The sequence below is a fragment of the Serinus canaria genome, chromosome 6 (genome assembly GCF_022539315.1).
Source record: "Serinus canaria isolate serCan28SL12 chromosome 6, serCan2020, whole genome shotgun sequence".
Classification (NCBI taxonomy): domain Eukaryota; kingdom Metazoa; phylum Chordata; class Aves; order Passeriformes; family Fringillidae; genus Serinus; species Serinus canaria.
The window spans coordinates 21,590,222-21,617,743 of NC_066320.1; the positions used below are offsets into that span (position 1 = coordinate 21,590,222).

Here is a 27,522-nt window from a genome sequence, read left to right on the forward strand (position 1 = left end):
TGGGGCTGGGGCTGCATCTTGGCAGGGCAGTAGAGGGACAGTGCTTGCCTTTGTAGACTGGGCTCTGGCCCTACAGCTGGTGTGCAAGACCAGCTCGCTGGGCCAGGATCCCTGGTGAGGTCCTCTTGGGCGGGTGTCCCCCACAGAGACCCTGTCCGTATGGCACTCTGCTCCTTTTGCCCTGGCATCTCTCTGGCCCCCAGCCTCACCCAGGATGCTGTCACATCTACCAGAGCAGCTCCCAGCCTCCTGTCTAGCAGCCTCAACCATCCCCTGCTGCACAAGGCACAGTAATCGCCGGTCACGCTCGCCCTGACTGTGCAAAGCGCTGCTGCGAACCCCCTTCTTTCCTGCCCTCCGGCCCTCGCTGGCCCCTTCCCTCCCACCTACCACCTCCACAGTGCCGTGTCTTTCCCGTGCCCCGGGGCTGGGAGACTGGCAAGGTCCCAAAATGCACAAGCCTTCAGCAGGCTCCTCCATGCGAAACAGCCGCAACGTCTTCTGCTCGTCCCCACGCCCTCCCAGATGGAAGCCCCAACAAGCTGCCCTGAGACACCCCGGGCGTGGGTCCCTGAGCACTCGTCTCTCCACCTGAGTCTCTCTCAGGCCCTGGGAAGAACAGCCTCGGCAGGAGAGAGGACGGAAGCCTCAGCCCTGCGCTGCCCCCGGGAGCCCCTGCTTTTCTCAGGTTACTGAGAACCCTCACCAACCCACGGGGCTCTGGGGAGAGCGCTACCCATGCTCCGACGGCCGCAAACCCCAGGGGGCAGCGCCGAGAGCCTCCTCAGCGCGGAGGGGGGGAGCCTTCGTCCTTCTCTTCATGTCCTCCCTCGCGGACCCCCCCGTCACACACCGGAACCCCCCCGCCCCTCACGGCGAGGGGAGGGGGGGGCGCGTGCGTGCGAGCGCAGCAGTGGCGGCACCGACGAGCCGGGGGGGGCGCGCACGCACGCAACACGCACGCGCTCGCGGCGGGGGGGAAAACGGGACGCCCCGCGCACGCGCAGAAGTGCCCCCACCCGCCTGCCGCCGGCGCAGCCGCCCCCGCCCCCGCTCCCGCTCCACCGCCGCGGCCCCCGCCCCGACCGCCCCCGCCGCCGCTGCTCCTGCTGCCGCTACCGCCGCTGCTCCGCCGATTCGCGGCGCGCCCGCCCGCCCGCCTCTGGCCGCGGCGCTACCCGCCGCCCGCCGCGCCGGAGCCCGCGGCGCGCCGCCCATGCGAGACCCCCGCGGCCCGGGCAGCGCGCAGCGACCCCCGGCCGGGCCAGGCATGTGAAGATGTCAGTGGGCTGTGCATGCCCTGGTGAGTGCGCGGCGGCTGGGCGCGGGGCGGCGGCTGCCCCTCGGGCTGGGGTCCCCGCGGCATCGGGGCTGGGTGGGGAGCTGGGGGCCACTTGCGGGATGGGAGCCCCAGTGGTGTCAGGGTCTGGCTGTGGGCTGGGGTCCCATGGTGTTGGTGTTGGGGTCCGGCTGTGGGGCTCGGTCCCCTAAGAATGGTCGCTGGGGTCCAGCTGTGGGGCTGGGGTCCCCACTGCATTGATGTTGCTGGCCTGCTTTGGGGCTGAGATCTCCAGCTATGGGACTGGGGTCTCTATGGCATTGGTGTTGGGGTTTCCATGGCGTTGATGTTGGGGTCTCCATGGCGTTGGTGCTTGGTGTCTCCGTGGCATTGATGCTGAAGTCTCTTAAGGCACTGGTGGTGGAGTCCAGCTATGGGGATGGGTTCTCCATGGTATCGGTCCCTGGAGCATGGCACTGGTGCTGGGATCTGGCTATGGGGCTGAGATCTCCATGCCATTGGTGCTGGCATCTGGCACTGGTGCTGGGGTCTCTGTGGAATTGGTGCTGGGGTTTGGTTATGGGGCTGGGTTCCTAGGGCATGGCTGCTGGGAGCTGACTACAACACAGGGGGCTTTTCAGTGTAGGTGCTGAGGTTTGGCCATGGTGCTGTTGCTGGGGATAAGCTATGGGTGTCAGCAAGGTGTGGGGACTGGAGTCCTAGTCACTATGGTGTGGCTATTTGGTCCAGCCATGGGGGTGAGGTCTCCATGGTGTGGGCTGTTGGAATCCAGCGGAAGGGCTGGAGTCCGTAGAGCATGGAGGCTTGGGTCTGACTGTGGGATTGGAACCCCACGGCATGGGTGCTGGGGTTCCTATGGCATGGATTGTGAGATCTCTTGGACTAAGAGATCTGGGATCTAAGAGCACATGGATGCTGGTACCAGCTTGGAACTGGGACCCCACAGACAGAGTGCTCCAGGGGCATTGGGCAGGCATGCAGGTGGCACTGTGAAAAGTGACCTCAAAGTACCCCTGTGGCCAGAGCAATAGGTCTGTGGGGTGCCACAGCTCCTCGTGGAGGTGTGAGGCACAGTGTCCCCGCAGAAGCTTGGCAATGCTGCTGGTGGACACGGATGCTGTATGGCCCCCCACCATGACCATTGTGGGGTGTCTGCTGGAGAGCTTGTTCCTAATTCTGGAGCCTGTGGGCTGGCAAGGCTGCAGGACTTCATAGGAGGTGTGATGAGTTGGTGAGGTCTCAGCGCCTAGGAGGGTGCTGCCGCAGGGATACTGATTTGCACGCCTGGGCTTGGGGGCAGGTTTGGGGCAGCTGCCCTGGCTGCATTGCCTGCTGCTGCGTGCAGAACGTTGCTGTGCCAGGAACAAGGCAGGGCAGGGGTCTCAGAGGACTGCTGGAACCTTGTGCAGCACCAGGTCTCTGCAGACAGCAGACAGGGAGCCAAGTTTGGGGGGCCCTGGGGAGAAGGTTTTGCCATTTCCCTGGGCATCTGGCACATGGGGTCCCTCTGCGGGGACAGCAGGGCCGCTTTTCAGCCCAGTTCCCGTGGCAGCATCCCTGCGGTCCCGAGAGTGCCTCCTGCTAGGCCAGAACCCCATGTTTGGGGGCTGCTGGAGGCAATGGCGCGCTGTGACAGCACACGGTCCCCGTGCCTCCTCCGGAGCCGCTTCTGCCGAGGGCTTTGCAACTGGATAACCGGGGTGGGGAAGGGGTGCCCCTGCGCGGCGGCCCCCCGCCCCTGCGCTGCCTGCGCCTCGCCGCCGTGTTTCTATGAAGCCAGGCGGCCCCTTCCCCCATCCTCCTCCTCCTCCTCCATCTCCCACTGGAAGCTGCCAGAGCGCTGCTTCCTCAAGCAGAAAGTCACGTGAACCTCCCTGCGAGCCAGGCCGAGCAACCACAGCACCCGCCCCGCAGGCACCCCGCACCGGGGGCACGACACCCCTCCCGACACCCGCAGCCTTGGCGGGGGTCCCGCCGCGGCGGGGCAAAGGCCGTGTGACGGCCAGTGGTGGGGCCCCGTCGTATTCCCCGGGAGCTGGCCCCACGCCACTGGGAATGTCATCGGCATATTGGTGGGTGCAAAGAGAGAGGTCTTCCCTTGGTGGTGTGATGGGGAGCCGTGGGGCCCCCCTCACCTGGGAGTATCCCTGTGGATGGCTTCATGTGTTGTGTCCCCCCGACGCCGCCCCTGCCCACTGCCCCAGGGCAGGGAGGGCACGAGGCTGCTGTGCAGTGTTGCCCTGCAATGTACATGTACCCCCTGCGTCTTCCCCCGCTCCCCCGCCGGGGCTGGGTGGCACATCGAGAGCCTGCGCCCCCCTCCCCCTTCCCCTCCCCGGACTGTTTATCGGAATATAGAAAAAACAAGCTCTGCCGCTGGCCTCCCGCCAGCCAGAAACATTTAATGAGCCGCTCTGCCCAGGCTGCTCTTCAGGGCTGCATTAACTTGGAGGAGTTTCCTGCTTGGGAGCTGCTGTCGGGGGTGGGGGTTTGGCTGCCCCACTTTCAAGTTGTACCCTCCCAGAGGGGTAATGTACTCCTTGCCATCCCTGGGGGTGCATCCTGCCCCACTGCAGCTCCTCTTGCACCCTTCTGGAGATGTTTCCCGGCTCCTTTCTTCCCCTCTCCAAGAGCTTTGGAGCAGGGAGGCTGCTCAGCTGGGAAGGTGGTGCACTCTTGTGCCTGAGGATGGTGGGGAGCTGCTGGGGCCAGTGGGGGGCTTTTTCCCCCACTTCAGAGGTGAGCAGCAAGAGTGTAATGGGCTCAGAGGGGAGGTGGCAGTGGCTGGGGCAGCAGCTGGCTGGTGCTGGTGCTGGTGGTGCTGTGCCCGGGGCTGCTTGGAGCAGGGCCGACAGACAGGTCTTGGCATCCAGACCCCAGCGGGGCCCTGACCCCTGGGGGCACCTCTCACTCTCCCAGCATGCTCTGCACTTTCTTCCTTAATTATTTTTATTATTATCATTGTTTTTCCCCCTGTAGTGATGGTGTCAGTGCAGGGGGGGAGGAGGGAAGCAAAGCGGAGTGGAGTTGTTCTCCCTCCCTGCGGGGCTGGCTCCAGCTTCATGGCAGGGAAGCAACTTTCCCAAGGTCAGCACCTTCCCTGGGACACCTTGCAGAGAACTAGCCTGTGCACCTCTCTGGCTAGAGGGAGAGCTTCCCAAGGCACATGCTTTGGGTCCCGGGATGGACGTGTCCAGCCAGGGCATGGCCCGTTGCTGTATCCCTCCCTTCTGCCGAGCTGGCGCCGTGCATCCCCCACTGTCACGAGGCCGAGCTGTGCCACATGCCTTCTGCGACAGATGCGCTGGGAAAGGGATGGCAGCGAGCGGGCTGAGTGCCGCGGCGGGGGGGGGGGGGGCAGGCAGCCCTGACCTCTGTGGGCTCTGGCTCCCAAACACCCCCGGGGTGCCTGGCAGCTTGGGGTGCCCCTGGGCCTGTTGTGGAGGAAGGGAGCAGTAGGGATCCTGAGGCCTCATTGGGCATATTGGTGTGCTCTAGTCCAGACTTTCTTCATGTTACCAGTGATGTTTGGATGAAACATGTTACTTGCCCTGTCCCCCTCAGCAGCAAAGTGCTTGACACTGATACCCTGTGTGCTGCGTTGCCTGCCCACTTTTGGCATGCTGTGGCAAAGTCATGATGGGTGTGTGGCTGTTTGGTGCTCAGTGAGGGAATTCCTCAAGGGTCCTGTTGTTGGTGTGAGACACCATCACAACACTCCTTGGGGCCATTGTGAGCTCACCCAGGATTTGCCTGGAGAATCCTGCCTGGGTTAGTGCCACACCAGTGCCAGCGGGTTCAGCACTGTGTATTTGCACTGGGCCCCAAGTTTATTCCAGGAATGTTGTTACCTGCTCAGCACAAACTGCTCTGAAAGCTGCTCCCTGAGGAGTGAAGGGATGCCCCTGGGGAATGGGACCTCCAGGGCAGGGAGGTACCCTTGTGGCCAGGAATGCACTGGCCAGGTGGCTGTATGCCCCCAGGCAGAGCAGGAGCTGAAGCAGCTCAAGCTCCCCCTGCCCATCCCTTTCAGGTCAGATCACTTGATTTCATGCCACTCTCTCCTCCCCCACTCTGCTCTGGGATTCTCCTGCCATATCCATGTTGCTAGAACACGCGAGGCATGGGTCTGCATGGTGTGCCAGGAGCATGCTGGGACACTTGGGAGCATGGTGCCCATGCACAACAACTGTTGGTGTGTCCTGGTGCACCAGCTGCACTGTCAGCTAGAGCCCCCAGCTTTTGCAAGGTGACACTGGGCCCTGTGGCTGCTATTGTGTGCGGCGGGGGTGCACTGATGGGCCTGGGGAGCAGTGGGTGTGGGGACAGCTCCCCGGGTGGTGGGGTGCAGGCAGGATGGGGCTGGGTGACCGTTATCAGCTGCCCGCAGGCTGCGGCTGTGGTTTCCTGCTGGTGCTGGGGGGAGGGTGCTGGGGAGCAGTCAGGGCTGCCAGGGGGCTCCTGTGCCCCACCTGGAGCAGGGATAGTGGCAGTAGTCTGCCCCTCTCCCAGGGTCTCTGCTGGGCAGGGTTGGGGGTGGCTGCAGCAGGGGTGATGCTTGGCAGGTTTTTGGGAAGTTCACTGCTGCATGCTCATGGGGGTGTAGGAAGGTGGGCTGTGCACCAGCGTCGGATGTCCCTTTTGAGCTGAGTTGGGGCTCAGGAGTCTCTAAAGCTGTCAGACCAGCCTCCCAGTGCGGCTCACCCCCTTTTCTCCTGGGCAGGTCATGGATGGGGATGAACGTTAAACCCGAGGCGTAATCTCCGCTGTGGCAGGCACTGGCCCCTGTCCAGCCCTGACCCGCCCTGCCCACAGGGCGACCGATAACACCCTGCCCGCACCCCTCTGCTGCCACTTCCTTTGGGGGGCCCTATGGGATGTAGGTCCAGTGCCCCTTTTGCAGGGTGTCTCTCTGCCCCAGCTTTGTAGAACCCACAGTCAGGTAACAGAGGTTACCCTGCACCAAGGTGATGGTGCCTGTGCCCCAAGATGGACCCATGGCTGAGAGGGTGGCACAAAAGGGGTGGGAGGGCCCCTGCTTTCTGCAGGAGTAGCAGCCTCAGGTCCTCTACTACAGACCGAGGGACAGGTGTTGTGTATGCAGCCAGGTTTCTGCAGTACAGCCCAAGTGGCTTTACATAGTGATTGCAGCCCAAGCCAGGCTGGGACATTGGTGGTGTTGGCTGGACCATTCTACAGCAGCCAGTTGCACCAACCTCTGCTCTGCTATGTGCATTCTCCTCCAACTAGGGTCTTGTGCAGCCTGGGGGTCTTCCTTCCAGGGCAGAGGCTGCCCCTGCCTGTGAGTACCTGCAGGGTGGTGGGTGCCAGCTTTTGCCTACACCAGCTCCTGCCTCCCTACTAGGAGCCCACGGCAGCTCGTGGTATTGCAGGCATGCAACTCTGCTGGGCATGGGGGCAGGTCCAGGCACCCCGACCTGCCTGCTTCAACTGGCCCAGGGCGGGCCTGGGGTGAGCCGGGGGCAGCTGTGGGCAGGGGCAGGCAGGAGCACGGCAGTGGGAGCTCTCTCCCTGCCAGGGATGGCAACACAGAGCTGCTGGAGGAGCCTGATGTGGTGCCGCGTTGCATGGAGTTGGTAATGGAGGTGCTGCCGGGGTATAGGGAGTGCCAGGCTGCCAAAAGTCCTTGTGGAGGGGCATTTCCCTGCTGAGGCTGGGGAGATGTCGTTTTGCTCCTCCCAGCTTGGTGCCCCTGCCAAATCCTTTGGGCAGCCATGGCATGCCGAGTCGTCGCTGCCAGCGCGTGCGCAGCAGGAGGCTTGGAAAGTGGCAGGGTACCCCCCAAGAACCCCAGGCTGCCCCCGAGTGGCATAGATGGGGCTCTATGTCAATCCCTACAGGAACCGGACCTGGAGCTGTGGGAGCTGCCATCACCATCCCACTGTGGCCGTGTCCCTGCTTGGCCTAGCTGGTGGGGAGGAGGCAGCTGCTAACAGGAAGGACACGCATGTTAGCAACAAAAACACGGCAGTGAGAGGAAGCAGAAGCAATGCATTATTGATGGAGCTATTTGATGCTGCTATATTCGGAGTGCTGCTCCGGAGTGTTCAGCAGCACTGTGTGGGGGGGTGGCAGGGGGTGGGCTCAGCTGCTGGAGTTACCTGCTTTGAGTCAACCATGTACTGCCATGGCCCTGTATGATGTCCCTTACCTTCTCACAGGGGAGCTTCTAGTGTGGGAGGGCACAGTAACATGTGTGTACCAGGAGGGATGGCAGCATTAGTGGGTGGGGGTTTGGTGGGTGACAGCTCCTGGCTATGTAAATCTCTTATGGTTGCCAAGAGTCCTCTGTGGTTTGGGAGACAAGAGTGGAAGGAATGCAGGGGTAATAGTGGGCTAGGGACCAGGGTGCTCTCTGACCAGGGCTGGGTTCCTGTAGTTGCAGGGCTGGGTGTTCAGGATTCTGCTTTGGTTGTCTTTGGAGCAGCAGTCCTGTCCCTTGGAGGTTAGATGGTCTTCTTGGGGGACAGAGGGCAGGCGCAGGATGCTGGGGCTGGGCAGCCATGCTGCACGTCACCCCCTCCCTGCTGTAGGTTCCCAGGCCAGGAAAGGGGCTGTAAAAGAACCATTCTTGTAACATGAGAGAATCCACCTGGAGGCTCTGGAGGAGCCTTAAAACCCTGCAGGTCTGGCAGGCTGGCCCCGGACTTCTGCAGAGGAACTGGGGCTCACTGCTGTGGGTGTCTGTGCTGGGGCTGAGGTCTTCCAGGACGTGCATTGTGATATCTCAGGGACAGCACAGGAACACTGTGGGGCATTTCTCTGGTGCTGGTGCCATGGGGAAACCCCATTCTAGCAGGATGTGCCAAAGCTTGCTTGTGGACTGCACCTTCCCCTTGGAGCCTTTGGGCAGCCCAGTGGTGATGAGGCATGACACCCAAACAAGTTGTGATGTGAGGGTGGACACCCCATATGAACCTCATGCACTCAGGGGTTCTGCACCCCACTGTAACCTTTCTCCACATTGTCTTGTTTTGGAGAGGATAGGCACCAATGCATGCGCTTGGTTGCTGCTCACATATTCAGATTGATTTCTCTGTCCCATGCAGGATGCTCAAGATGCAGCCCTGTAACTTCTCATCCTGCTCTGGCTGCTTTTCCCCAGCCCCTTGGCTTTATTTCTGCCTCTGGGTGTCTGGAAGTGGTTCTGGCTTTGAAGGGTTAATCCCAGAAGCCCCCAGGATCTGCTGCCTGCCTGGCATGACTCACCATGTAGTTTCCAGCCTCCCCCAAACCTCCTCTGGAGAGATGGATCTCTGGCTTCTCCAGCCAAAAACAGGGCCCCTCCTGCTCCAGAACTCCCTTTTTATCTGGTCATACATAGCTTTAGGGAAGAGAGAAGCCCCTCCTTGAGAAACAGGGAAACAAAGCATATTTCTGTTTGAAGGATGGTAGGATTTGCAGGGTTGGCTCTTGTGTTCTGGGAAGGGGGGGAGCTCCAGGATGCATGCTGTGCTGCAGGCTGCATCTGCATGTGTGCAATAGTGCCCAGATCTGGCTGCTCTTTGGACAAGTCCATGAGGTTTGGAAGTGCCAGGCCAGTCTGTCTCCCGGTGCAGGCTGTGCTGTTTGCAGAGCTAGCAGATTTTTATTATTATTTTTTATGTAAGCGCATGTCCACGGCCCTGCTCTAAGCCTGCGCTTGCCAGGGCTCCAGCCGGGTGTCAGTGTGAGCATGCCCTGGCTCCTGCCCTGCTCGCCTAGAATCCCTCAGGCACACTCTGCAGGCGCACCGAGCCACTGCTGCAGGGATCAGAGACACATGGACATCCCCTGGCTACCGTGGTCCCTACTGGGCTCTTCCTGTCCATTTCCATGGGATATATCCCTGTGCTCACTCCTGCTCCCAAGCTGCTGCCAGTTCACCGGGCTGAGACCTGTAGCAGTGTTGAATCAGGGCTGGACTTTGGGGAGACCAGGCAGGCATGGGGCCCTTGATAGGGGAAGAGCGGAGGCTGTGATCTGGGGGATGTAGTACCCTGCCATGAAAACTGGGTAGCCCTGTGCTCCCCTCACATGAGCACTTGGTGAGGAAGGGGCTCCCCCACACCGTTGCTGCCACACACACTTCCCAGCTGCATCCAACCCTTCTGCTCTCCATCCAGCATCTATTTAATTATTAACTCGGCTATAACCATAAACAGCTGGGACTGCTGCAGCCACGTGGACCAGTCCAGCGCTGTCGTCAGAGCTGAGCAGGGACACGTGAGCAGTCCCGGAGGGCTGCTGAGAAGCCCGGGATAAATTGCTCCAGGCATGTTTGCTGTGGATGCACGGGGCCTGGGGATGAATGGGGGCTGCTCTCTGATCCCCTGGCCATGGCACTAGTGCCAGGAGTCTCTAATATGGGGACAAAATTCCCCTTTTTTCACTCTTTTGCAGTAGCAGTGCATGCAGCAGTGTTCAGTGCTGGTGGGTGGTTGTGCCTTGTGTGTCTTTGTGCCTTGGAGTAGGAATGGTGTGCAGGTGGACTGCGTTTAATGGCAGTCTTGGCCAGGAGGACTGTGCCATCCCATAGCTGTCACCAGCATTGCAGCCAGCACTTTTTTTGGCCTAATGATGGTGGGGATCAGCATACTGCAGCCCCTTCTCACCCAGTGCCCCAAGATTTGGGCTGGCAGGAGGACAAGGCAGTGAAGGGCTGGTGTGCTGGGGCACTCACAGCATCCCTGTGCCCAGTTATCCAGGCACTGAGAGCATGGGTACCTCCAGCTGCATGTGCCTTTCACGGAGTAGCGTGTCACAGAAGTTTTTAGATTTACAGTGAGTTTTTCTCTCTGTAAATCTGGGGTTTACAAAGAGTTTTGGTCTATTTAGCCATGTGGCTGTGGAAAATGATACTTTCAGGGTAGCCGGAAATCGTGGTGAAATCGTGGGAAATCATGGTGGTGCAGTGTGGAGCAGGACAGGGTTGGAGCCTACTCAGCCGATGAGTTTGGCGGACAGGAGTGAAGAGATGCTGCCTGTCCCTCTTCAGTGCTGGTCCCAGACAGCGACATGCTTGGGGAGCAGGAGGCTGCCCCCACTCTTCGGGTGCAGGGCTTTGGGGGTGCGCAAGCATGGAGGAGAGGAAGCCCCCAAAACCTCATGGATGAGGTTTTGCACCAACCATGCCTGCTCTGTTGGGTGGAGGGGGGGTGGGGGGAAGCAAGTGTGCTTGGCAGGATCCAACTGGTTGTACCTGCCTTACTCCAAGGCTTGGGGAGGGAATGAGGTGCGGGCCTGGCCCTGCAAGCAGGGGGATGTGGGAGAGTGTTCATGCCCCAGGCAAGGGTGCACACCCAGCCGGGGCCGTGCCGGGAGGCCTTTGGGAAGGCATGCAAGTGCATGCCAGCCCATCGGGGTGAACAGCAGCCCATGTGTGCAGAGTGAGCTATACTAGCACACTTGTGTGCGTGTGCATGCGTGTATGTGTGTGTGTGCGTGTGCATGCACTGAGCCCCTGGGCTTGCCGGCTGGGCTGCAGAGGTCTGTGCCAGTCTGACTTGCCAGGGCAGGACCAGAAGCTGCAAGGGGCAGATGTGGGGCAGAAGGGGAATGGGAAAAATGGATTTTTTTTTTTAATAACAAATTTTCATAATGGAATTTTTTCTAAAATCTCCTAACTGGAAGAGGTTGCAGTTTTATCAGGGAAAAGGAGACCCTGGGGGTATGATGGCAATTGCAGACTGGAACATTTTTTTCATCCCCCCCTCCCAAACAAACCGGTTGTATTTTTATTTTCTCGTCTGAAACTGGGAGAAAGGGAAACAAGTTTCAAAAAGAAAAAGATATCCTGAAAAAAACTTCAGACACCCCGAAACCAAACTAGGGAAAAGATCTATTTTTATTCAAACTTTCGCAGTAGGGAAAGAATCCTTGCCCCGGCTGGTGCCGAGCTCCTCAGCGGGACGCGGCTCCCTCATTCCCATCCCGGGGAGTGCATGTACCGGCACCGGGCGGGGGGCAGCTCTCCGGGGACCCCCTTTCGGGCGTCACCCCTGGCCCGTGGGCCCCTGGGCGGCGCGGGGCGGGGGAGCCGGTGCGGGGGGAGCGGGCCCCGCTGCCGCCGCCGCCGCCGCAGCCATTGTGGTCCCGGCCGCGGCGCAGACAAAGGAAGCGCCCCCGCCCCGCCCCGCGCCCCGCCCGCCCCGCCCCGCGGCGGCCCCGCGCCGCCCGCCCGCCGCCGCCGCGCCGCCGCCGGACCCCCGCCCGCCGCCGCGCCGTGAGTCACCCCGCCCCCCCGCGCCCCCCTTCCCCCCCGCGGAAGTTTCCCGGTCCCCCCCACCCCGGTGGCGGCCCCGCTCGGGCGGCGGAGGTGAGGGCCGGGGTCCCGCCTGCGCCACCCCCGCGTCTGCGAAGTTGTGCGCGGCCGCACCGCGCCGCCGCTCCCCACCGGGGCCCCGTACGGCCCGAGGTCCCCGCGGTAGCCCCCTGCCCGCTCTCTGTTCCCTCGGCCCGGCTCTCCCTGTCCTCAGCTCCTCTCTCCCTCCTCGTCTTTCCCTCTCCATCCTTAGCCAGTTCTCCCCTTCCTCATCCCTCCCCAGCTGCTCAGTGCATCCTTGGCCCTTCAGCTCGTTCCCTCCCCTCCAGCTCCCATGTCTGGCCTCCCCCTCCTTGCCTGTGGTGTTCCTTCTCTCCCCTGGCTCCCCTTTCTTTCCACCACGTATTGGCTTTTGGAGTGGCACCTCCAGCCTGGTGGGGTGCTGCCAGCAGCCCCCATGCCCTGCTGTGCCCTGCTCCATCCCAGCCCACAGCTCCCTTTGTTCTTCTCTGGGTTCCTTCCCCTGCCGAAGCCCCTTGACAGCTGCCCCACGCCCTCCTGGTCCCCCTGCCTGTGCTGTCACGGGGTTTACGGGGCCAGTGCCCCGCTCTTGGGGCTGCTCGCCTGCCGCACCTCACTGCTTGCTGCAACTTCATCCTTGCTCGCAGCTCAAAGGGTCCCGCCAGCCTCCCACGGGTGCAAGGGGAATAAAAGGTCCAAGGGGTGCAAAAACATGAGGGCCACACATCTTTCACAAGCTGCCTTGCTGGGTGTCCAGGCTCAGAGGGCCGTGGGCATAGCGGGCTCATTCTCCCTGGCAGACAAAGCACTGGCTTTAACTGGGCCAGCCAGGAGTGGGGACCAAGCTGAGGGTGAGCACAACATCCTTGGGAGTGGGGAAGCCTCAGCAGCTCCAGTTTAGGAGTCAGCACGCATGCTGGAGCTGTGGAGGGGTGTCTTAGCTTGGCAGGTGTTTTCCTGGAGCCCCTTTGGTAGAGCCTGCTGTGGTAGGCTGCCCTGATCTCGGGTGTCTGGCCTAGTAGTCCTTGCCAGCCCTCCTACTAGGGATGGGTGATAAGCACTACTGGGGCTCCCTTGGCTTGGGCAGCCCCCAATCCCCTCCCTGCAGCCTTAGCTGGCAGGCACCATGGCAGGAACCTGCTGAGCAACTGCTGTCCCTAGCCAAAGCCAGTGCTGCATCAGGAGCCAAAACCAGAGGTGTCAGCCACTCTCAGGGTGAGGTGTGAGCAAAGGGTGCCAAGGCTGTGGGGTCTAACAGGGAGTCACCTTCTGGGGGCACACAGTGTGCACTCACCCACACTGCAAACTGTCACCTGCTTTCTTCTCACCAGGAGGGTCTGAGCCTGCTCGAGGCTGGGCCAGGCAGGTGTGGGAGCAAATACCCCTTCCTAGAGTCTTCCCAGTTGTTCTCCACGTGCTTTCGATAGTACCTTGTCTGAGCAGTTTTGCAGCAACTCCTCCAGTGCTGGTCAGGTATCAGCTCTTACTGCTTCTGTTGCCAGTATGGGTAAATATCAGTGTCCTTGTTCCTTTAAAGCCTTAGGTTTTGGAGTGTTCTCATTGTGGGGGGATTATGGTTTGAACTGAATATCGTCTTTCTACTCATGATGCTGTAGAAATCCCAGGTTTGTGATCTAAGCACCCCTTGAAGACTGAGTAGGTGCTCAGTGCTGAGCAGAATGACGTAAAGTTGTGTTGCCTCAAAGTGGAAAACTTGTGATCCAAGGGGGACGGGCTGGTGCTGGATGGTTTGGTGACAAAAAGGTTTTACTGCCGTTAGGTGACTTTTCTTCTCACCAGGAGCAGGTCACAATCCATCCAAAATAGGAAAAGGGCAGTGAAAAGCCACAGGTTCAGTTGAAGCAAAGGTTCCCCAGGCTGGGGAGCTGGAGCCTCTTTCAGTTTCTTTCCAGACAGCAGCGATAGCTGGAGGTCCTGAGCTTGCCCAGCTCCTCAGGATGCAGGAGCAGAGGATGATATGGACCAGTCCAGCCCCAGGACTCCATTCCTGTTCCACAGCTGGCAGGGTGGCAGCAGTGCCTGGCCCAGAGTGGTCTCTCTCAGTGTGCCCTCTTTCATGTGCTTGCAGCTCGGCGCTGCTGTGAGCTTGATGTGTCCATTAACGAACCTAAAGTCCTATGTGGTGGCAGAGCAGGATAGCACTTCTCCTGGCGCTCTCCCTTGGAAACCTCCCATCCTCTGAGTGATGTGGGGACAGAGTGCTCCTACTCTTGTTTGCTCTGTGTGTGTGTTTGTGGGTTGTCACTCTTGCCGCAATGAGGTTTGCTGCCCCGTGGGTTGCTGTTGTGTCAGGTGAAGTTGTAACCAGGGATGCTAGGGTAAGAGGGTTTCCCTGGGGCTGGGTTCCTCGTGCCTTCAGGAGCACTGGGCGGGTATGCTTCACCATACCGTGTCCTTTTGCTTCCTGGGGTTTTGGCCCTGTCCTGCACTGGATGTCCAAAGGCCTGACACCAGTGGCAGCACATGCTCAGAGGTGGGAGACCTGCAACCACTGCATTTGCTCTGTCGCTAGTGCTGCCAGCAGCCTGCTTGTCCCTTGTTCAGCAACTCCCACTTTGCCTTTTAACTAAGTACTGGGAAGAGAGAAGTTCTGCCTGAGCAGGAGGGCAGAGGCTTGCCCAGGCAGCTCGAAGAAGCAATGGAGGTGCTTTGTAAACGGCACCGAGGAGGATCCCGCCATGCTCGCACTGTCCCTCCTTTGCATGGGCATCTGTGAGCGGTCCAGACCTTGTGGCAGGCTTTGCACACCAGGGTCATGGTTTGCCCCTGGGCGCATGCTGCCCCAGCGAGGCCAGCTGGAGCCTCGCCGCGGGAGTTATCCAGCTTTTTTCCCCCCTCCGGAGCGGGCGTTTGGCCGGCTGCCAGGGCTGCGGGGCTCCACCTAGGAGGCAACATGGAGCAAGGCGGCCGGCGGCGGCAGGGCCGCCGTCTCCGGAGACTACGCGTCCCAGCGTGCAGCTCTCGGCGCCTGGCAGCGGCAGGGAGCGAGGGGAGCATTGCATCCCGGGATCGCGAATCTCCATGCGCCACGTGGGGGCTGACAGCCTCCTGCGCTCCGAGGCAACAGCGCTGGGGGTCCTGGAGGATCACTGTGGATCCCCCTCTCTCAGTGTAAGCACAGACTTCAGCCTCTTGCTGTCACTTTCCTGCACTGTGGCTCTCGGCTCCTGCTCTCCTGGTCAAGTCTTGTCTCTGTAGAGGGCTGCCCTGAGCAACAAGCCCCACAATACCGTGCAGAGCTGTGTAGTTTTGCTCCACCATGTGCGTGGCAGACAAGCAGCTGTGAGCAGGGATGTTGGCTTCATGTTCTGCAGGGCCGTAGGCATGGTTAGCTGTAACTGAATTATTCTGTGTTGCCGCAGAGCCTAGCAAACCTTTGATGATGAAAATCCTAGTTTGTCAGGAGGCTTTTATTCTAGGTATGCTGACAGGGTTTTTTTTTCCAGCCCCATGGTTCCCACATGACATTGTTTGCCAGTGCTGCGCTGATGTGTGCTGCAGGAGGGATGTGAGCTTGGTCGCTGCAGAGTGTCAGGGCCTCAGGGTGAAGGGGTCTGGGAGAGAGGAAAAGTGTCTGAAAATTTGAAAGGTGCATTTCTGGGGCTGAAACCGACAGTGTTTGATTATGGATCATCTTTGAGACAGTGAACTGAAAGGAGTAATTAGGGACAGTGGGATATTTCCCTGAGAGTTGCAGGAAATGACTGCCTCGTGGTAAGTTGATAGTAGTGGAGCTGAAACTGGGTTATCTGTGGGATTGCATCTAGGGCTTGCAGCCGTGAACGTGATTCAATTTTCTGGCTGTTTTGAAATTGGCAGGGTGTGCTTTTCTCCCTTTTTCCCTCCTGGAGAATTCCCTGTCTACGTGTCTGAATCATCTGAGGAAGAAAATTGGAAAGGGGAGACTCCTGTTGTCCCTAGGTACTGCAGGGCAGTTCAGTTCCCTGGGGCCCCACCTGAATGTCCAGCTCCAGAGGATGCCTTCCTGGGAGACCCTGGACCCTGGCAGAGCTGGGGCTGTGGGAGGCTGAGCCCTGCCCTGCAAATCTACATCCTGGACATGTTCTCTTCACCTGATGCTTTCAGATAGCACTGCTTTGCAGCCTATACATCAAGATTGTCACTTTGTAATAATTAGCTGCAGGTCATTATTCCTTCTCTGGCTGTCCCCCTAAATTTGTGACCCTGTGTGCAGAGAAGAGCACCTTTGGGTTTCAAAGCATGCTGCTGTGCCGGACTTTTGCACTAATGTTGCAAGATTTGACCTGGGGCTGAGACATCATGCACGTGGTGTAGTGTGGGCAGGGAGGCAGCTTGTGGTCCACATAAGCTCTGTGGATGGCTCAGATGTGCAGCTTGGGAAAAGAGAGAGTAATCCCTGCATGCAGGTGGCGATGGAGGTTTTGCCTTCAACAGGTCAGGGCCAGGCAGTGTCCTGGCTGAGGTCAGCCTCTGGATGCCACTGAGTCTGTGGCACATGGTCTCCTCCAAAAGTGGTATCTCCTCTTCCTTGGAGAGCCCAGCCTCGTGGGAGCTTCAGCTTCACCAGTTGCGCATTTTTAAAGCAATTGGGGTTTCTGCAAATTGATGTTGTCACTGATAATGTCTCAGGCCGTGAATTGGTGGGTTCCACCTGGGCTCCTCTGGGCTTAACAACAGCATTGGAGTTTGCAACTGGCCTCTTCCCAATCCCCTCTATTCCAAAGAAAAGGAGAAAGAAGAGGTGAAGGCAGGCTTGTGGTGGCAGACCATGGTCTGCTCCATGTGCCTTTGCCTGTCCAAGTCACTTTGAATACTTCGTGTTTGCCTCCCAGCCCTGCCAACTTCCGGACATCAGGCAGTCACTGGGCAAAACCACGTGAATTATTTGAGACTCTGCCCTGCACCCAGTCCCAGATACCACCCTCATGCAGGCGGTACTGGCCTGGGAAGATGTATTTCTTCCCCTATCAGGGCGCCCACACCCCATCGAGACAGCCCTGCAAAACAATGCCGCTATTTACACTTAAAAGCCTCGTTAGGCAGCCGGAAAGCAGGCACGGAGCATTCCGGGAAGCACCGGCCCGGCCCGGCCCGGCCGCCTTTAGCAGAGGCTGGCCTCTCTTCTTCCCGGGCTGCTGGGAGGAGCAGGATGCTCCCCGGCTGAGCTGTAACCCTGCAGCCCATTTCATGCTTCACTCCTTCTTTTTTTTTTTTTCATAATTTATGTTTTTAGCCTCTGCCTTGTTGGTGAGCTTTGCTGCTTACACAGAGAGCACACTGGCTGCCCAGACAGGGGTGGCTCCTGTCTGGTAGGGGGGCACTGATTCCTGCCAGCAGTTACAGGTCTAGGAGGAACAAGATGATGCTGCTTTGCCTTTGTCCTCAGCAGTTCTTTGCTCTTTGATGGTGAACTGAAGTTATGGGAGTTCAGGCAGGGCTTTTCTCCCTGCTTTCCATGTCCCCTGCCCAGGCAGGCAGCTCCAAGGTGCTGGTCTCAGCTCACAGTACTGTGCTATCTCCTGGCTGTGTTGGCTCTGTGAGGTGTCCACCATGCTTTTGGTGCCTTGGGAAATCTGATGTTCCCCAGCTCTGTGAGCTTGGCTAGGATGTGACTCATTCCTGCTCCAGCAAACCCACCAGACAGTGGACCAGAAGGGCTGATAGTTCTCAAGCAGGAACAGCAGAGGAGAAGGCATGTGGAGGGTTGGGCAGTGCTGGGCTGTATATGAGTCATGGGCAGAGCACCTGCCATCCGTTCCCTGGGCGGTTGCCCACGCTTTTGCGGCCAGTCTGTCGACCAGGCCTTGGCCGAGGATGCTGAGCTGTGAGATCCCTTCCTGGGGTTCCCTTCTCCTGCACCTCCACACTGAGGAGGAGCCATGGAGCCTCCTACCTGGCCACGAGCACTGTGCTGTTTGCCCAGACCTGCCTGGGCCGGTAGCTCACCAGCTGCAGCGTCAGCCTGATTTTTTCTCCTTGCTGAATGTTTTTGTGTCGCTGGGCCAGCACCTGTGAGCGGCCACAGGAAGCATGTCCTGTTGCCTCATGTTCCACAGGGGCATTGCATGCACAGCCACCAGGCAGCATCCCTTTTTGCACCAAGCCTGCCTGCATCACCAAGCCTGCCTAGGTCCTTTGCTCACAGCAGGAGGCAGAGCAGGAGCATGCAGAAACCAGCAGCTAGGGCCAGGCACTTGGGACAGGTCACATTCTGTGTGTCTGTGTCACTGCACCTGGCTGGACAGGGCTTGCAGGCAGCTGGGGCAGTATGAAGGAAATAGGTGGTGATGGAGGGATGTCCTGGACCAGACAGCATGGCCTGTGTGTGAGTAAAAGTTGGTGTTCCTGCTGCTGTAAAGTAATTGTGTTACTTCATGTAATGTGTGTAGTGTGTCTACAGTGAATATAGAGTTTGGACAGCTTGTATCAAATCCTAAGGCTGTTGTTAGTGTTGTTTCAAATCACTGAATCCAGTGACATATTTTATGGTGCATTAAATATAATACTTGGTCAGGATGCCAGTCTTGCTGAGGTCACATAACAGGCCTCTCTCCACTCCTCTAGATCCTGGCACAGGTCACTCAGAGCTCGAAAAGCAGTGTGTCTCCATATTAACCTGCTGGGAAAGGCCCAGAGTGGAAATGGAGGCTTGGGTAGAAGTGATGGCCTGGCTTGTCTTCTGTCCTGTCTCCAGCAGCAGGGAGCTAGGGAAGAGCATGAGAAGCACAATGGATGGAGAGTGATGTGTCTCCCTGGTCTCACCACACCAGGACACCTTCCTGCACCCTGAAAAACAAGATGTGGGCTGAGGATAGCAAGAAGCCTTTGGAATTTAGTCTTCCCATGTCTTATCAGTGAATAAAAACAAAGAATTGGAGGATGAGACCTGCTGGGTCTGATTTTTTTCTGCCCCTCAGGACATGATGACCAGAAACAAGCAGTGCATCAGCCACTGCTGTCTCTGCCTAATGAATTGGTTTGTTTTCAACAGAAGTTTGGGAGTTTTGGGAAGTTTCCTATGTGCTGAACACGTTTCAGTGTCATGTTGTATAACAACATGGAATGGAGGAAATAGAAATGCTGTGTTTCTAGTACAGTTTGGGGTGAATTATTGTCTGTTAGGGACAAATTGATGTGGATAAAGCAGAAAGCAAAAACTCTTCTGCAGCAGCAACTGACCAGCCCTGAACTCCCTATTAAAAATTGTTTTATCTATGAAAACATTCAGGAAGAGCCAGGGGCTGACATTGTTAGCAACCATATGAGAAATTGTGCCATGTCCCACTTATCCTCACTGCAGGTGGGCAGGAGTGGGAACAGTGAGCCATGGTGGCTGGGCTGGCTCCAGCCCCTCAGGACTGATGAGTGCTGGAGAGAAGCTGGCTTCAGCTGCTGTAGGGAAATGTGGTGAAAAGGCCCCAAGAAAATCAAGAAGTAAAACACGCATTTCCCCCGTTGCAAGTTGGATTTCATGCTCGGGAGGCGACCCCTTCTATTTTTGACCAGCCCTTGCTCAGCAGTTTGTGCAGTCCCTGTGACTGCTGACTTGGGGTCCCAGATGGCTCGGCAGGGGTGAAGGTGATGCCTTGGTTATTCACCTCTGTTGGCTAATGAGCTCTTTGTTGCAACAAGCTGGGCATCTTTGGTCCCTGTGCGGGTGGCACTGCTTTCCTTGACTCTGGTGCTTTTTACTCCCCTCCTGTATCCATCATGGTCGAGCTGCTGCTCTGATACCTCTCCCAGCACCCTTCTGCACAGCATGGCTGTGGAGCCCAGAGGGCCAGTGGTGTGTCTGGTGCCTCTGGAAGACTTCCCTCCGCTGCTGGGTTTGCTTTCTGGTGTACTGGGTGGCAGTCCTGTCAGTTGGTGGGCGTTGGGAAGTGCCCGTCTCAGGGCTGTGTGTGGGCGGGCAGCCGATGGGGATCCCGCCTTGGCCCCGGCTGCAGCGGTAGCCCGGCACGGCCGGCTCCGGGGCCCCTGCCTGCGGCGGGATGGGGGAGACGTGTCTGTGCTCGGCAGGGCCGGCTGAGCCGGTGGAGCCGGAGCTGCCTGGCAGCTTGCCCACTGCTGCGCCCCATCCAGGTCAGCCCGTCTGCCCGCCTGCCTGCCGGGAGGGAGGGAGCCGCGTGCCTCAGCAGCATCCTGGCGCAGCGTGCCGGGTCCTGCCGGCCCCCGCTGGGCTCGGGAGCGGTGCTGGCAGCCACTGCTCCCGGGAACCTGCCCTTGTAGTGGCAGTGGGCTGGTGAGTGTGGGAGCCCCTAGCTGACCCTAAGGAGCCTGGATGGGGCTGGCTCTGCCCAGCATACCTAATGTCTTCTGTTGGCAGATCTGGGGATCCCCAGGTTGCTTTCAGGATGTGTGCTGGTTTCACACATCGTGTGCTCCGTTGCAGACGTTATCACACCCCATGCCCCTCTCTGGGCTCTTTGTCCTTTGCCCTGGTGCTGTGGTGGGCAGTGAGGCTTTGGGGTGGTTTGATCACAGCTGGGGGCTGATGTGTGGGATCTGTCTGCCTGGATCCGGGTGTCCACTGGCCTGCCTGAGCGGCAGATGGTGGCTGCCTGGGGACCCGCTATCCATCCCTCTGGGCAATTATTCACCCGTCACCATGACGATAGAAAGGTCAGCAAAAAGATCCTGTGTGATTCTGGGGCGGGGGGGTCGGGTCAGTGGGATTAGGAGCAGTGTGGGAGGGAGGGCTAAGGCCTGGCCAGCCCCTCTCCAGACTCACCAGCTGGACTGTCCCTCATGGGCACATCCCCAGAGCCCAGCCAGCTGAGAACTGACAAACTTTGGGTACCAGTGAGAAACCCTTGGGATGTGGTTGGGCCCCTCTGACTGCTGATCCTGAGAGCTCGGCCTTGACCCTGTGAGTTCCATCCTGCACAGGGGAAGCCTGGAGCTGTGTGTGGGATGAAGGGAGTGGGCTGACATCTGGAGGGAAGCAGAGGAGGGATGGGGCTGTGCTGATGGAGTGCATCCTTTTTCCTCCTCCTCCAGCAGCAGCAGTGTGTCTCTCCTCACAGGGTGCCCCTGACTGACCCATGTCCCCTCTCTCTCCCTCTCTCTCTCTCTCTCCAGGCTGTTCCTCTAAGTCATTCAAGCTGTACTCGCCAAAGGAGCCCCCGAACGGCAACGCCTTCCCCCCCTTCCACCCAGGCACCATGCTGGATCGAGATGTGGGGTGAGCTGGGGCCCGAGGGGGGGAGGGGGGGGGGTCTGCAGTGTTGAGGACACTCAGCAGTTTGCACCCCAGGGTCTCTGTGTTGTGCTTCCCAGCAGCAAACAGAGACTGAAGTGCATGGAGTTGAGTTAGCACAAGAGCAAAGAGGGAATTGGAGCAGGCACAGATGATAGTGGGTTGAGAATGAGTGATATTTGGAATGAAGGAAGCCTCCATGTCCTGATCTCTGTCAGGCCAAGCCCTTTGCCTGACCAAGCCCCTGGAATGACGGAGCCCTCCCAGCTCCTGCCAAAACAGCCCCTTCTTCAATGTCTGTCCTGCCTGGCACCAGTCACTGCTGCAGAGGAGCTGGGTATGTCCCCAAGGAGCAGTTGGCTAGGTCTCAGGGGTGGAGGAGCCAATGCTGTGGGATCAGAGCCCAGTTTTGGGCTACAGCTCGCCCCATGGGGCTATCAAATATTGGTATCCAGAGTACAGTCTGCACTGTGGGGAGTCACTCGGCTCCAGTGAGCCTGACTGCCTGCTGTAGCCAGGGAAGTAGGAGCTGTGGTGAGCAGGGAGATCCCTGCTAGTGCTGACGTGCCTGCATCTCTTTCCACTGCTAGACCTACTCCTATGTACCCACCGACGTACCTGGAGCCTGGAATTGGGTAAGCATGAAGGGCTGGTGTGGACCCTGCTTGGGGGGAGCTCATTCCTGTGGTGGGGGTGCCTCAGCAGGGCCAGCATGCTGGCTGGCTGGCGCTTTTGGGAGGATTGCTCAGACTCTGCCAGCCCTGGAAGGGCTGTATGTGTTCCCCCTGTGGGCCCAGGACCCCTCCACACCCTGTGGCTGCCTTCCCCTCTGATGGCTTGCTGTGCTCTCTGGGCAGGAGGCACACGCCGTACGGGAACCAGACCGACTACAGGATATTTGAGCTCAACAAGCGGCTGCAGAATTGGACAGAGGTAGGCAGCTGGGAGGGTGAGGGTTGGCCAGGGCAGTATTTTGGCAGAGGGGGCCCCCACTGCCTTCTCCCACATGTGGCTGTGGGACAGGGCTTGTCACCCCAATCTCCAAGCACTCAGCTCGGAGCGCACTCTTCCCTGAGTTGAGCACATGACTGCTGTGCATGGCAGCCAGTGTCTGTCTGTCTCTCTCTCCTCCTCATAACTTAGCATCTCTCTGCCATCCCCAGGAATGTGACAATCTGTGGTGGGATGCTTTTACCACAGAGTTTTTTGAGGATGACGCCATGTTAACAATCACTTTCTGCTTGGAGGATGGACCAAAGAGATACAGTGAGTACCAGCTTGAGCCCTCTTTCCTAAAGGCATTGCCCTTCAGCAGGAGACAGTTATGTGCTGTGGGGGATGTGGGTAGGGTGTCATAGCTTAGCTACTTCCAGCCAGAAGGTATGGGGGGGACCCTCTTCATGTACATTCCAAGGAACATCTGGATGAGCTGGGTTTTCTGACCTTATTTTCCTCTTTCTCCTGCTGCAGCGATTGGCCGGACTCTGATTCCCCGTTACTTCCGCAGCATCTTTGAAGGGGGAGCCACAGAGCTGTACTACGTGCTCAAGCACCCCAAGGAATCCTTCCACAACAACTTTGTCTCGCTGGACTGTGACCAGTGCACCATGGTCACTCAGCACGGCAAGCCCATGTTCACCCAGGTACTGCCAGCACCTGCAGCTTCTGCTGCTCTCCTGCCTTGGTTTATTGTGCCCTCTTGGTGGCTACCCCCACGTGGGTAGTCCCACAAGGCTGTGCATTTTGGGCTTGTGGGTATGTCTTCTATGAGAGAAAGAGGCAAGCCACTGTGTGTTCCAGTGTGCAGCAGTGGGTTCCCAGTGGATCTGGGCTGGGGGAAGCTGGGGCGGCCTGTGCCTGACCCTGTGCCCTGCCCACCCAGGTGTGTGTGGAGGGGCGGCTCTACCTGGAGTTCATGTTTGATGACATGATGAGGATAAAGACGTGGCATTTCAGCATCCGCCAGCATCGAGAGCTTATTCCCCGCAGCATCCTTGCCATGCATGTGAGTACAGCTCTACGAGCTCCCCTGGGCATGAACGACACAGGGCTCCTGAGCTCCTCAGGCTGCTCTGCAGCTGGAGGACCTCAACCCAGTCCTGCATCATAGGCCAGGGCATGGGAGGGCTGTTCCCAGCCTGGATGCAGCTGAGTCTTCTGTCCCTCTCACTCCTAGGCACAGGATCCCCAGATGCTGGACCAGTTATCCAAGAACATCACACGCTGTGGGCTCTCAAACTCCACACTCAACTACCTCCGAGTAAGTCTGCGAGGAGAGGGGGGGGTCGCATCTCTGCCATGTCTTGTGCTCTCAGCTGCCTGATGCTTGGCTGCCCTGGGGTGTGGGTAGGCTGCAAGGCTGGCTTTGCGAAAGGGATCTTGCAGAGGGGCTGTAGAGAGCTATGGGACGGTGGGTCTGCCAAATCCCACAAACTCACGGCGTGGCTTGGGTTGTTGCAGCACAGACGCCTGCCTGTAGAGGTGTAGGGTTAGGATTATGGGGTTTCCATTTTGCTGAGGCTCAGAGCATTGCAATCTAACCCAGAGTCTGTCTGTTCTCTGCAGCTCTGTGTAATCCTAGAACCAATGCAGGAGCTCATGTCACGGCACAAGACCTACAGCCTCAGTCCCCGGGACTGCCTCAAGACTTGCCTCTTCCAGAAGTGGCAGCGGATGGTCGCTCCTCCCGGTGAGTCTCATACTGTCTGCTGTGCTGCCTTCTGGGACTGCCTGCTCAGGCTCTGCCCGAAGTGCAGGCTTCTCCCAGCCCCAGAGCTGTTCTTGGCTTTGTTTCATAAGGCTGGGGGTGGTGAACCAGGCATTCAGCTTCCTTCTATACTGGTCTGCCTTCCCAGTGGGGCAGAGCAGGGCTGCAGGCAGCCAGTGCTCCCTTGTCTCGGGGCTGCCAGCTGCTATTGGAAAGCAGAGCCGGGATGGAAATGTTCCTGCCCCCTCACCTGTCCTCTCGTCTGGGAGGACAGCAGAGCTATGGAGGTGAGGAGGGTGATGATACAGCCTGGAGGGAGAAATGTGTTCCTTGAAGAAGTAGGGTTTGCATAAAAAGGCCTGGGGGGCACCAGCTTCCTCTTGTTGGGACTGACCATGTATGTCTACATCCTTCACCAGCTGAGCCAGCACGGCAGCAGCCCAGCAAGCGCCGGAAAAGGAAGATGTCAGGGGGCAGCACCATGAGCTCTGGTGGGGGAAACACCAACAACAGCAACAGCAAGAAGAAGAGCCCAGCCAGCACCTTTGCCCTGTCCAGTCAGGTACCTGTAAGCATCCCGTTTCCATTCTCTCTTCCTGCTCTGGGGTGGAGGGGAGGGTTCTCTGCCCCTGCCCTTGGGAGCTGCTAGGGGGAGACCCCCAGGGACTTCCTATTTGAGCCACCCCAGTTCTTTCCATGTGGTGGGGAAAAGAAGGAATGGATGTCCCAGCTGCCTTCCCTGAGTCCCTTTGCTCTCCTGCAAGGGAGTGAGGATGTGTTTGCCCCATTCAGTGCCCAAGCTCAGGTTCTGCAGTGGAGATGAGGAAGTGGCCCTATAGCTGGGGAATGGGGCTGCTCTGATGAGAGGGGGGTCTAGCGGCCCAGGCTCCCCCCACCTCGATGAGGAAGTGGCCCTATAGCTGGGGAATGGGGCTGCTCTGATGAGAGGGGGGTCTAGCGGCCCAGGCTCCCCCCACCTCGATTATGTTTCGGGACCGTCTCCCCTTTCAGGATGTGATGGTGGTAGGCGAGCCCACGCTGATGGGGGGGGAGTTTGGGGACGAGGATGAGCGCCTCATCACCCGGCTGGAGAACACGCAGTTTGACGCCGCCAACGGCATCGACGATGAGGACAGCTTCAACAACTCGCCGGCGCTGGGGGCCAACAGCCCCTGGAACAGCAAACCGCCCTCCAGCCAGGAGAGCAAGTCAGAGAACCCCACGTCGCAGGCGTCGCAGTAACAGCCCCCCTGCCGCCCCGTGGACTCAGTCCCAACCAATCTACCTGTACATTTGCAACAGAGAGTGACTGGGAAGCGGCGAGGTACCGGGGGCGGATCAGCGCCACACGAAAGATGGGGTGCACGGCCTGGGGTGCACACCAGGCAGGCAGCCCCCAGCCGTCACCCCCGCCGCCTCCCCGCACCCCCACGCCTGCCTCCCTGACGGACCCCAGGGCAGGGGTGGGTTTCCGGGGTTGTAGCTTCATTATTCCCCCTCCACTCTTCTTTTCTGCTTCTTGCCCAGAGAGCTTCTCATCCCTGTCCCAACATGCCCAACCCCTCCCTGCCGAGTGAGGGGGAATTAGCGGGGAGGTGTTGGCAGTGGCTAGTGTTACCAGATGCCATGTGTTGGGGTCTGGCACAGCGTAGAGACCCTCCTCCTCCCTGGGCCCTGTGGTTGGTGTTTGCTGAGCAGCCACTTGCAGTGGGGTTGCACATCCCCTGTCCAAGGTGGGGCTGGTTGGGAGGGGCAGTGATGAAAAGCCTTCCCTGTGCCTCGGGCTCTGCCACGGAGCTTCCTCCTGCCAGGGTCAGATCCTGCAGTGCTGGGATGGTGTTGAGGATAGGGCCCTGTTGCATTTTCCCACTCTCCTGTACCTTCCCCTTCCCCTCGCTCCCCAGAGCGAGGGCGCAGCACAGCCATGGGGGAACTCTTGTATATAGGAAGTGCGTGGTGGGGGGCTGGGGGGGCACAGAGGACCCACGGCTCTGCTGGAGCAGCCGGTGCCCTTGTTCCCTGCCTGCAGCCCCTGTATTTCCCTCCACCCTGCGTGAGTCTGCCTGGGGCCCCTTTGCAACCCCTGGCTCCTGGTACCTCCTACTTTTGTCTTTTTTTAAGAAAAAAAATAATATTATTAAATTGTAAGTTTAAAAAAGAGAAAGAAAAAAAAAATGGGAAAATACCCTCTCAGCCCCCTTGCCTATTCCCCCCCTCCTGTCCGGAACCCTTTTACCCTGTCCTGACTTTTGTACAGGCTTCTTCTCTTGGAAGTCTCATTTTATATCCAGTTCGGAGAGCTTCAAACCAAGGAGAGACTTTGCAGACTTCCTTTCTAATCCCTCCAGAGGCCGGGGGGGCAGCCCCCGCCTCTCTTCTCAATGTAAATCTTGTGTGCTGTTGTCCCTGCTCCCCCCTCGGGTTTGTGTACCTCGTGCTTGTACATTTCCGCGCTGTAGACAGTGTGTACGATACTGTTCTTTCAATGTGTTATCACTAGAGCAGGTGCCTCCATTGATGTTAGGGGAAACGATGAGAAAAATAATAATTTTTGGGGGGTTTTTTTGGTTTAAAAAAAAAAAAAAAAGAGAAAAAAAAAGAATCCCTTCCAAGGCTTTTTCCAAGGAGAATATGGGAGGTGCCGGGGAAGGGTGTTTGTGCTAACTAATCAGTTCACCCCAGCAGCCTTGGAGTGGGGTTTTGGGGGAAGATGGGAGTCTGGGCTGCCTGTGGGAACCCCCTGGCATGCCCCATGGTGGGGTTGCAGCAAGTGCTGCTGTGTGGGGACTGCCCTAGTGGGGGTATAAGTGTGTGTAAGAGTGTGTGTGCGAGAGGTCTGTGTGTCTGTCTGCGTGCATAAGGGAGCCTGGGTCAGGCAGAGCAGCTCTGAAGTTTGGGGGAGTGAGGGGTGCACTCCATTCTCTCTGTCAGACACCCCCAGTTCCCTGCTGGGGATCCCACAGTCTGTGTCCCACTACCCCATGGGGCTTGGGGCTGGCAGGTGTCACTGAGGGCCTGCCTATGCCCAGGGCTCTGGCTGCTGCAGGGGTGCTACTGGCACCCCATGCTTTGCCCACTCGTGAGTGAGACTGCAGGAGGTTGCTGAGATGGGGTGTGTCCTCTCCTTCTGCTGTCCCTGTGCTGGGGCAGGGAGATAGAGCCTTGAGTCAGCCCTGGTGTGATCTCAAGCTGAAGACCCCTGGAGAGATGCCTGTGTTGGCTCCTGGGCCCCTCCATGGGCAGGCCAGAGCTGGAGGGCACGGCCCCTCAGACCCCCAGGCACAGGGGTCCCTGCAGCCCCTTTGCAGGCAGGGGTGGGAGCCCAGTGTGGCAGGGAGGGGGGCTCTGCATCACAATTAAGGTACGATTCTCCATGCCATGCTGCACGGCTGCTGTGGAGGGTGCAGAGCCCTCACTGCCATGGGCACACTGTAATGCCTTTTTGTTTCCTTTTTTTTTTCTTTTTTTTTTTTTCTTCTCCCTTCCTCCCCTCCATAGTTTGTGCCATTTATGAGTCATGTATGGTACCAATAAAATGACTTTTCGGTTTGAAGCTGTCCTGATCACTTATATCTGAGCATGGGACCAGGCTGACGTGGGCAAGGCAGAGGGGAGTTGTCCCCTCATGTCCCTGGTACCTTGGCAGGGAGTGTGGGCACAGGGCTCACTGTGTTCCCTGGATGATGCTGGCCTGCCTCTGTCTGCTGGTTCCCAGGCACGCTACAGCTGGCTCCGTGCCATGCCATGGAAAGCAGAAATCCCATCAAGGGTAAGGTGCTGGGTTGCTGGGAAATGGCCCCAGTTCCCCAGGCAGAGCAAACAAGCAGCTCGAGGCCTGCCAGGACACCAAGGTGATGGGCACATTCCCTGGGGAGCAGTGGGGGCCATGAAATCCTGCCTGGGAGCAGGGCAGGAGCAGCTGAGCACCATGGAGGTATTCTGGGAGGAGCAAAGGAGGGACAGTCTTTCCTGAAGCTGGGGTGCCCTGTGCCAGCTTTATTCGGGATATAGGGGAAACCATGCTTGTA

The 27,522-nt window shown here is 58.6% G+C and overlaps 1 protein-coding gene across 5 annotated transcripts; it reads left to right on the forward strand.

Moving 5' to 3' along the window:
* The first annotated feature begins 1,072 nt into the window (after positions 1 to 1,072).
* Positions 1,073 to 27,047, forward strand: LDB1 (LIM domain binding 1). Of its 5 annotated transcripts, none has more exons than XM_030241189.2 (11): positions 1,073 to 1,303; positions 20,670 to 20,772; positions 21,378 to 21,422; positions 21,645 to 21,720; positions 21,951 to 22,053; positions 22,258 to 22,430; positions 22,670 to 22,792; positions 22,964 to 23,047; positions 23,353 to 23,476; positions 23,914 to 24,056; positions 24,506 to 27,047. In XM_030241189.2, exons 1-11 carry the CDS (start codon positions 1,279 to 1,281, stop codon positions 24,734 to 24,736), a joined length of 1,230 nt encoding a protein of 409 aa, XP_030097049.1. In that variant the 5' UTR covers positions 1,073 to 1,278; the 3' UTR covers positions 24,737 to 27,047. The 5 variants fall into 5 exon arrangements, with proteins under 5 accessions (XP_030097049.1, XP_009085493.1, XP_050832499.1 ...); XM_009087245.4 differs by having other exon boundaries at positions 1,074 to 1,303; positions 23,914 to 24,062; XM_050976542.1 differs by lacking the exon at positions 1,073 to 1,303 and adding an exon at positions 3,775 to 4,039.
* The last annotated feature ends 475 nt before the right edge of the window (positions 27,048 to 27,522 follow it).